At 51.4% G+C, this 10,362-nt stretch overlaps 1 protein-coding gene across 3 annotated transcripts in view; it reads left to right on the top strand.

The window, feature by feature from the left end:
• Window positions 1–407: 407 nt before the first annotated feature.
• SCYL3 (SCY1 like pseudokinase 3) overlaps window positions 408–10,362 on the top strand; it is a 28,609-nt gene continuing 18,654 nt past the window's right edge. The window contains exons 1-3 of one of the 3 annotated variants that reach the window (XM_084865984.1): window positions 408–644; window positions 5,208–5,412; window positions 7,613–7,798. In XM_084865984.1, coding sequence (XP_084722110.1) covers window positions 5,248–5,412; window positions 7,613–7,798 — 351 coding nt within the window. In that variant the 5' untranslated portion in view covers window positions 408–644; window positions 5,208–5,247. The remainder of the gene's footprint in view (window positions 645–5,207; window positions 5,413–7,612; window positions 7,799–10,362) is intronic. The other 2 variants (XM_084865983.1, XM_084865985.1) reach the window with 2 other exon arrangements.

The following is a 10,362-nucleotide window of genomic DNA, read 5'->3' as shown; positions in this document are numbered from 1 at the left end:
ATAGAGCCAACTTGACTCCTTACTGAATTACAGTAAGTGTAACTTCGGACCTCCCTGTCCAGAGCTAAGCCACCTTTCCAATGCACCACTCCGGGCCACGCGGCTCAGCCAATCAGAGCTGCGGCGCTCGTGACGTCACTCCGATTGCCAGACATCACTCCGTTCCGCCCCTTTGGTATTTGTTAGACGCGCCTGGGGGCCATTTTTGATTCGGGCGGAAATCAAGTGAAAAACTCAGGATCAAAAAGCCTGGACGTTACAATCAAGACGAACTTGCGTGTTTAACTCAAGAGCTAACGGAGAAGCCCTGTTCACAGCCCCACAGGCTGCTGGGAGCAGTGAGGGAGTCGCTCGGCGGGCACGGCGCCCACACTCAAGATGGCGCCGGCCTGAGCGTCACCCGGCCGGCCGCTCTAGCTCGGTTCCGGGTCCGTGCGCCTCCGTGGTGGCGTCGGAGGGCCGCCGGCTGACGTTCTGTCCGGCTTCCGGATCCGTCTCTATGGTGGCGGAGCGACCAGACCCCCGAAGGCCGTGGGTGTAGTGGCCGGAGCCTCACGGGGGAGGCGCGGGTGGCTTGTGTCAACCGGGGGCGAAGCGGGGACCGGAGCCAAGACCCTCGGCCGCCTCCCGCTGCGCTCCGGCAGGTAACAGGGCGCCGCGTCCCTGTCCGTGCGGCCCGGCGCGGGGCGGGGCGGGGAGCGCAGTGGGCGGTGGGCGCGCGCCCGGCTCGCGGGTCCGCGCCTGGGGGCGAGCTGGGCGCGGCGCCGCTGCCGGTTGAGCCCAGCCAGCCGCCTCCGTGCAGCCCCCTGCGGCCCGCGGGGCGGCCTCTCCGCGGGGCTGGCGGGGTCCCGGCCCGGGGCGGCGCCGGCGGCCGGACGCGGGGAGGAAGCGCGTTGCCGGGCCTCGCGGGCAGGTGAGGGACAGCCCGGCGCCCGCCCGCCCGGCCCCGACCGCCCCCCGAGCGGCTGCGGCTGCACCCGCGGCCCCGCACTAGCGCCGGGGAACCCTGGGTCGCGCCGCCTGTGGGTCGTGCTTTGTATGTAGAATAAAATGGTGACACATTTGTAGGAAACCACGTGAACCTTCAGAGTCGCCCCGAATCCCTGGCACCACTGCTCTTAGCACCTGGAGCAGCCCCACGTCGCGTCTCCTCTCTTGGCTGAAGTCAGACCCCGGTCCTTCCAGGCTGCGTCTGTATCGTGGGCTCCCCGACCTCCGAATGGGGACACGCACCTGAAACAGACAAAAGCACAGGACCGCGAGTGCCCTTATCACCGGTAACAACCTGTCAGCCCGTACAGGCGGCCTCGGAGCTCACAGTGCAGGCCGTTCGCTACCTTCGGCCTCGCGGGCTTAGGGCCTGGCACCTGCACGCCCTGGCTCACTGTGGGAAGAGCAGGGGCAGAGCTGTGCCCAGAGGACGCGGGCCTCTCGGTTTGAGGGAGTTGCCCGGGGCCCAGACCAGAGCTGTGGGATCCACAGGTGGCCCAGGAACTTGGAGGGCGGTAGGCGGACACGTTTCTAAGGACAAGACTACGATGCACACTCAAGTCCGAGGCAGCCTGTGCGATGGAACTCCGGAATGTTTCACTAAAGAGATGGTAGTGTCTGCAGAATACGTAGTGTTAGGCTCGACCTCCTCTGCCTCCTTGCGACATGTGTTAAAGCTAAAAGATTTTGTATTTTCCCCTTCACGCCTCCAAACAAGAAAGAACATTTTAGAAATCCAAGTGCTAACTTTGTCTTGCCTTGCAGTGAGTCCATATGAACCGAATGATGAATTACAGTTTTTTAAGGCGCTATTTATATCAACAGTTTTGGCGTGTCTTGGGATACAGTTGTGTGAAGCTAAGGATTTCTGATTTTAAGACATTCTCAAATTGCAGCCAGTAGCACATCTTATTTCCCCCTGGTAACGCTTGCCTGGACAGAGGGCAGAACCCTTCTGTCAGCATGAATCGTGTGTTTCAAACACGGAAAGGAAGTCGGAATTCCCTTTTCGGGTTTAAGTGGTGTTTCTTAGGGCCGCGACTCAGAACGTTCACCGCCAAGAACCATCACCCGTGTTAACCTCTTGCCCGAGTGGTCATGACCTGCGCTGTCAATTATCTCCGGAGAATTCATGAGACGAAGTCAGGGGTGAATAGATGTTGCAAGGCCCAGGATTGCCACCAGGAAGCATCTGTTTGGAAATGACTCAGTAATTATTCTGCCAGAGCAGGGCCCTGAATCCTGGTGGCCCTCTTATCTGCTTTGGGGCTTCCTATTAAAACTGAGCAAACAGCATGAGGCAGGTTTTCGTTTTCTTGATTTTTCAGAGCGCCTCTGTGAGACCAGCTCCAGGGAGACACTTCAGAGGAACAGTTCTCCAGCTCATTGCTCTAGTTGGACTGGTTTTGCAGACCAGACGGGATGTGTTAGAGAGGAGCAGAGTTCTGCTTATGAAACAGCAATTGGTTTCAAAGAGCACAGACCGCTCAGCGCCCTGCGTGTCCCTGAGGCTCCTGCCTGAGGCAGGGAGGGAATGGGTGTAGAACGTGGGGGCAGTAACATGCCCAGTCAGTGCCACTAAGCTCCCCTCCTGATGCCCACTGGCTTCCTCTGTGCCTGCCAAGTGACTGCCTCCACCTGGCTTTGGCTGGCTGTAGCCGACTCTCCCCCATGGCACCCTTTTTACCTGCTGAAGGACAAAAATGCCTTCTGTTTATTCAGAGTCCTGGGGAGACAGCCAGGCCACGGGTGTGGCTAATGAGATGGCTGATGTGTAGAGACGGCCCTTCGGTGCTCAGTAGGCACCTGACCCATGAACTGTGTCCAGGAAGAGGAGAGCAAGATCCAAGTATTACCCTTGGCCCTCCCTACTCAGCAGGGGCGGGAGATTTGTCACCGGCTGGGCAGGCACTGTACCTTCTCTGGAATAAGAGAATTCACATAGTTGCTTTTTTCTCCATGGTCCTGCACACACACATTTCTCATCCCCATAGCAAGGGGAATGTTGCCTGTACTTAAGACACTTGGCCTTTTTAATACTATTTTGTGTTTTTAACTCTCCTATTCTTAAGAAGGGTGATTGCTAGGAGGGCAGGAACTCAGTGGGTTTGTTACAAAACTGATATCCATCTTTTTTTTTTTTCTTTTTTTTTTAAATTCTCACCTGATACATTTTTTTTTTTTTTTTTTACTGATTTTAGAGAGGGATGAATTTTGGTATGAGAGAGAAACGTTGATTGGTTGCCTTCCATGTGTGCCCAGACTGGGAGCTGACCCTGCAGCCTTTCGGTGTGCGGGACAGTGCTCCAGTCAGCGGAGCCGCCCAGCCTCGGCCTCGCTTCCTTTTACCTCCAACAGCGGCCTGGGACTTGGAAAGCCTTCCCTTTTGGCTAGCGTTGCCCTTGTCCATGCGTTCCTTGTGCAGTGGTGCACGTGTGTCTCAGACGTGTGTCTGGAGCAGCGTGTCTCCGATAAGAGGAGGCGTGTGGAACCTCATCAAGTAGAGGGGCTGTGGGTATGATTATTCAGCTTATATTTATCCAAAGGAGGCAGATTTTAAACTAAAATCTTAAAGGTCTATAGAGAGTGTTTGGCCATGCTATCTGTTTGCCAGAATTAGTAAGAACTCTTTATTTTTTAATTATGGTAAAGCCAGAACTGAAGTCTGCCACTTATTTTTCAGACATGTTGTTTGGCCTATATAGACTTTAAAAATTTTTTTTGAGCTAGCATGGAAAAACAGGGACATTTCCCCATAAATATCCTGGCTCTTGCCTCCTGGGCACAGCCTGGCAGGTCTGGGCACTCAGGGCGCAGGGCGGCCTCACAGCAGGTCCTGTGCCCGCGCCGCAGACCCTGTGCTGCCGGCTGCCGGGCGGCACCTGCTGTGACCGGTGAGCTGTGTCTGCGGTAAAGCCAGGTCCGCGGTGACCTGACACCCTCGGCAGAGCCTGTTACACATCATGTTTTTCATATGCACATATGTACAGGGAGAGGCAGGCAGCGTAAACGTCTTTTGAAGTGCCCTTTGCTGAAGTCTAATTGACATATAATAAACTGAGCATATTTAAAGGGTACGATTTTACAGGTCTTGGTATTTGTAGTCACCATCAGCATGTTCATTAAATCAAGATAATGAATGTATCCATTCCCCCCAAAGTTTCCCTATACCCCTTTGCCATCCTGACCGCCCCCCAGTCCCTCTGACTGGGCCCCCACACCAGGAACCACGGGTCTGTTTTGTGTTGAAGAGTAGTTTGCCTTTTCTAGAATCGCGCGCGCGCGTGTGTGTGTGTGTGTGTGTGTGTGTGTGTGTATGTATGTGTTTGCGTGTGCATGTGTGTGTGTGTGCGCGTGTGTGTGTGTGTGCGTGTGTGTGCGCGCACACGGGGGTGGAGTCAGCTTGTGAGATTACAGTTTGCACTTTCCCCTTCTTACTCAGCGCGCACTGAGGAGCAGAGCGGCTGCCCTTCTTCCTCTGGTCATTTGTATTCTGCGCCCTGTCTGTTTCCTGCCCCATTTCTCCCCTGGGGTTTGCCTTGGTTTAAATGTGCTCCTCGTTTGTTAACATGTTTTCCTCATGGTTAGAAATAGTCTCCAGCCGAAACCGGTTTGGCTCAGCAGTAGAGCGTCGGTCTGCGGACTGAAAGGTCCCGGGTTCGATTCCGGTCAAGGGCATGTACATTGGTTACGGGCACATCCCCAGTAGGGGGTGTGCAGGAGGCAGCTGGTCGATTCTCTCTCATCGACGTTTCTAGCTCTCTATCTCTCTCCCTTCCTCTCTGTAAAAAAATCAATAAAATATATTTAAATAGTCTCCAGTTTGCGTTGTTTTCCTTTATAACTGGAAGGTTTTTTAGATATGGAGACGGTTTAGTGCTGCTCCTGTTTGGCACCCCTTCCCCTGTGAGGCGGGGTGTGGAGGGTCAGGGACGTGAGTGACCCCAGTCTGAGGGTGACTGCGCATCACCCACCCGAACGGCGGTGTGCGTGCCGGGGGTTGGCTGGCGGTTGTTCACACACTGTTCCGTTCGAGCACACTCTTTAGAGCTGTCAGCCGTTCCCTGGAGCATCGCCGGGCCTTGCCGGGCGTTCACCTTTCCCTGTCTGGTGGCCTAGATTATCGTAGAAACTGGCAGGCTGGCAAGGCTGCGCCTGGGTCCTGGGCCCCTGCCGCAGAGACCTGAAGTCTGACCCCGTCCTCTGCTTCCTTTCAGGTCCGTGGCCGTGGGAGGGGCTGCGCGTGGCCCGCCCGGGATGGGCGCGGAGAGCAGCGCCCTGAGGAGCTGTGCGCTGAGGGGGCCCCCGGCCACACTGCACTCAGGGCTGGCCGTGTTCCCCGCCGAGCTGCAGGATGGCAAAGTGGCGTCGGTGTTTGTGTACAAGAGAGAAAACGAAGACAAAGTCAACCAGGCCGCCAAGGTACGCAGCGTGGTCTCTGAGTAGTTAGGATTTTTTTTTTTTTTAATATTTTATTGATTTTGTACAGAGAGGAAGGGAGAGGGATAGAGAGTTAGAAACATCGATGAGAGAGAAACATCGATCAGCTGCCTCCTGCACACCCCCCACCAGGGATGGGCCCGCAGCCAAGGTACATGCCCTCGACAGAAACCGAACCTGGGACCCTCCAGTCTGCAGGCCAATGCCCCATCTGAGCCAAACAGGTCAGGGCCTTTTCTTTTTTTTAAGAGAGAGGGAAGGAGAGGGATAGATAAAAACATTGATGAGAAAGTCATCAATTGGCTGCCTCTTATACTGCCCCCACTGGGGATCAAGCCTGCCACCCAGGCATATGCCCTAACCAGGAATCGAACCAGCAATCTCTTGGTTTTTGAGTTGATGCTCAACCACTGAGCCACACCAGGCGGGCAATAGTCAGTACTTTTTCTATGAAAAATATAAAATGAATAAAGGCCACGGGAGGTGGGTCCTTTAAAAGCATAGCGGTCCTTACTTCATGGGAGTGTCCCCAGCTTGTAAGACGTGGCCAAGGACCTCAGCGATAGTCGAGAGCTCCAGAGAGCCCAGGGTGGCGGCTTCCATATCAGATGGTACTTTGTCGTGAGACGGTTGGGAGGTGACCTCACGTCGCTGGTGTGAGGTGGAGAGTTCACCGGGCTCAGCCCAGGTGCTCTCAGTGTGGACCACCCTCAGCAGTGCAGGGACGGGGCCTGGGAATAATATTTCAGGAACTGCGCTACCTTCTCTTTTCCTGGGGCACCGCAGCGCAGCGGGCATCTTAAAGACAATGCTCGTCCATCCTGTCTCAGATTTGCAGCTTAGAAGGAAGACTATTTCTCCCTGGAATTTTATGCTCTCTAGATTATAGTGTTACATTTCTTTAACAGGATGAAATGATGGCTTTCTCCCTGCCTAAAACCTGCAAGTGAACTCACCCTATAGTTAAGAACTACTGCTCTGTGCAATTCTCCAAGTGAAGTAGTAAGTCTGAGGCAGAAGGATAATAAAAAGTTAAGCCTAAAGGCCTGAGTTAATCCTCTGTACACCTGAGCCACAGCTTACTCCTGAAACATGGGCCTGGTTTCTAGTCAGGGGCTGATGTCACACTCAGCCTGGGTAAGGATGCACCCTGCCCAGTCCCTGTCCTGCTCCCGCTGGGCAGGCAGGTCCTTCCTCACTCAGAACCCTCTCACAGGCAGCACCGGGACAGCGGACTTCCAAGGCACCGTCCCTCAGTCCCAGGCACTTTTCTCCCCGGGATCAGCGCTGCTTCTCTCTCCAGTTGGTGCCCATTAGGAGCCTGTCGGAGTCACAGTCAGCAAGGACACCTTGTGCTCCCTCTGTTCTCCGGAGCAAACACTAGGATTAAGAAATTTCCTGTTTGGCTGCTAACGATGAGCCTCTTCCATGAATCTGTGTGTAGAATTTACGCCTAATTGTGCCAAACAGGGTTCTTCCTCAGGATCAGGCAATGAGCCTTTCTCCCTTCAGTAAAGAAACAAGGGGCCACTTTGGATCTAGAATTTTGGTGCGCATGCAGGATTCAAAAAAAAAAAAAAGAAATAAATAAAAATGAAATTTATTTTTTCACTTATTAACCAGGTGAGCATTTTATGACTGTGTGTGTAGGCCAGCACTGAACCGAATAGCATTCCTCTGGCTCACTGTTCTGCCCTGAGCCCGAGAAGAATAAAAGAAGGTGCATAAAACCAACAGAAAATAACTAGAGCCTGGGACGAAAAAGCAAAATGAAGAATTTTTTTTTGGAGGCAAAAGTGAAGGAAACTCACCCCTAAGGGTCTTCTCCCCCGAGTTTGACTCCCCCTAGTCTGCACCTGTCCTTGGCTTCTCAGAGTTCGCAGTGGGTTGCTGTGGGCACTTCCCAGCTCCGAGCAGTAGTTCTCTGGAGGTTGGGCTGTCGCGCTCACACAGCACAGTGGCACTATACCTCCCTGACATGTTATTAAATATTGGTCAAGTCGATAAAGTCACGGGAAGTCCGAGATTCTCCTTAGCTTTATTCGGCATATGGGGGTAGCTGGGGAAGGGAGGGAGCTGGAAGGGAGCTTGAATGCAAGTTTGCGTCTCCTAACTTTCCTGTGCCCGGAGCGAATGTGGGTTTGAGTCGTTAACGCCGGCTCCTCTGTTTGTTCTGTTAAAGCACCTGAAGACTCTGCGGCACCCCTGCTTGCTGAGGTTCTTGTCTTGCACGGTGGAGGCAGATGGCATTCATCTGGTCACTGAGCGCGTGCAGCCTCTGGAAGCGGCCTTGGGAACGCTGTCCTCCGCTGAGGTCTGTGCCGGGATCTACGACATCCTGCTGGCTCTCGTCTTCCTGCACGACCGCGTGAGTGGCCTGAGCAGCGGCGGGGGCGGGGGAACGGTAACTGATGCTGCACAGAGAAGTCGTAGGTTCCTGTCGCATGGAATTGGGCCGTTAGTGTCAGACTATTCCGTTTACTAGTCTCCCCCAGTTCTAGGTAAGTCTTTATCTACAGACTTAGGTAAATACAGCTGCACCTGTTATTTCTTAATAAATCAGAACAAAAGTTTCACATCAGGCCTGTAAACCAAAGTTCCTCTTCATTTTCAGCAGTTTTGTTCCATTTTCAGTTTAGAAAAGAAATGATAATTTCTCAAACACTTGGAGGCTAAATATAGCATGCTATTAAACAACGATTAGGTTACCAAAGAGATCAAAGAACAAATTAAAAACATCCTGAAAACAAATGACAATGAAAACACAATAATCCAAAATCAATGGGACACAGTGAAAACAATCCTGAGAGGTTAAGTTCATAGTTCTGCAGGCCTACCTCAAAAAACAAGGAAAAATGGTAATAAATTATCTAACCCTGCAACTTAAAGAATTAGAAAGAGAGCAACAAGAAAAGCCCAGAGTAAGCAGAAGGAAGGAAATAATAAAGATTGGAGTGGAAATAAACAACATAGAGAACAAAAGATCAGTGGAACCAAGAGCTAGTTCTTTGAAAGGATAAAAAAGCTTGAACTTTCTGTGAGAATAATGAACTCACAGAAAGAGAAACTAAAAAAACAATCCCATTTACCACTGCAAAGCCAAAAGGTAAGATACCTAGGAATAAATTTAACCAAGCATACTCAGAAAATTATAGGATGCTGAAAAAAAGAGATAGTGAAAGACATAAACAAATGGAAGAATATCTGTGTTCATGGATTGATAGAATCAACAACATACCCAAAGCAATCTATAGATTCAGTGCAACCCCCATTAAAATACCAGTGGCATATTTCAGAGACATAGAACAAACTCCAAAATTTCACCTGGAATAAAAAAACACCCTGAATAACTGCAACAATCTTGAGAAAGAAGAACAAAGTTGGAGGGATCACAATACCAGATTTCACGCTGTATCACAAAGCCCCTGTTCTTAAAACTGCCTGGTACTGACAAAGGAACAGACATATAGACCAATGGAAGAGAACCCAGAAATCAACCCAAGCCATTATGTTCAATTAATATTTAAAAATGGAGCCAAGACAGCCTCTTCAATAAATGTTGTTGGGAAAATTGGACAGTACATGCAAAACAGACTGTTCAGCCTATGAGGGAAGGCAGGGGTGAGGAGGTAAGAGATCAACCAGAGGACCTGTGTGCATGCCTATGAGCATAACCACTGGGCACAGACAGTAGGGGGGTGAGGGCATGTGCTGGGGGATGGAGGTGGCCAAAGAAAGTGCAGTGGGGGAAAAGGAGACTTATGTAATACTTTAAACAATAAAGAATTAAAAAAAAAAAAATGATTTCTTAGAAAGAGGCCAAGCTTTACATCTCTTCCCATTCGAGTAGGTTGTGCCAGTGACTGTGGCAGCGCCCCTCCTGGGTCCCTGTGTCTAGACGGGTGGGAGTGACTGTTGCTTAGTGGATGGAGTTTTAATCTTGGTCGGACCAGCCCCCAAGTTTAAAAACACCAGTCCCAGGTTAGAAACACTTGCATTTAACTCATCTTAATGTTTGTATTTAAATTTTTTTCTACTAATGGGAGACTGAGTCTCCAAATATCACTTTGGGTTTATCCTCTCTTCAAAGTGTGTCTGAGGTTCCCATAGGGGAATTCCTCTGCTTCGCTGTGGAGGGATGTGCCCTCTGGCAGGAGTGTGTGCGCGTGGTGGGAGGTTTGCCTGTGGAGTGAGCGTAAGGTGAAGTCTGCCCCCGCCCTCCTTACATGGAGTGTCCTGTTCATCCTCGGCACTCAGCTGTAGTCGGAATTCCGTGCGGGTAAAGCGAATCTCTGTGATGGTCCTTCGTTTTTTCTCAATGGAAGCACCATTCACACCGTTCTAAATCTTCCTTCAAAGCATATGTACCTTGTGCCTGGCCAGTGTGGCTCAGTGGTTGAGCATCGACCTATGAACCAGGAGGTCACAGTTCCATTCCTGGTCAGGGCACATGCCCAGGTTGCAGGCTTGATCCCCAGAGTGGGGCATGCAGGAGGCAGCCAATCAATGATTCTCTCTCATCATCGATGTTTCTATCTCTCCCTGTCCCTTCCTCTCTGACACCAATAAAAATATTTTAATAATAATAATAATAATAAAATAAAACATATATACACCTTGGAGCATTTACTATAAAAATAGGTGCATATTTGCTCTCCAGGGTAACATATTTAAAACGTACTTGTGTGCTGGAGCGATTCCTGGTTTGGAAAAGGAACCTTCACTTCATCTCCGCCCTCGTGCTCTTCCTCCCTCTCATGTTTGTCTCCCCGTTTGTGTGGTGGTGGCTTCGGCTCTGCTGTGCTCTGGTGCTTCTGCTCACCCACAGCATCCCGTGTCCTCCTCTCCGGGCAGAGACTTTTCATGCTTCCTGGGATCGGACCTAGGTGACATGGGCCTGGGCTCCTGATAGAACGTGGGCGAGAGAGAATT

This window comes from Pipistrellus hanaki (assembly GCF_964339955.1).
Source record: "Pipistrellus hanaki genome assembly, chromosome: 18".
NCBI classification, from domain to species: Eukaryota; Metazoa; Chordata; class Mammalia; order Chiroptera; family Vespertilionidae; genus Pipistrellus; species Pipistrellus hanaki.
This window is presented reverse-complemented; position numbering and strand designations above follow the sequence as displayed.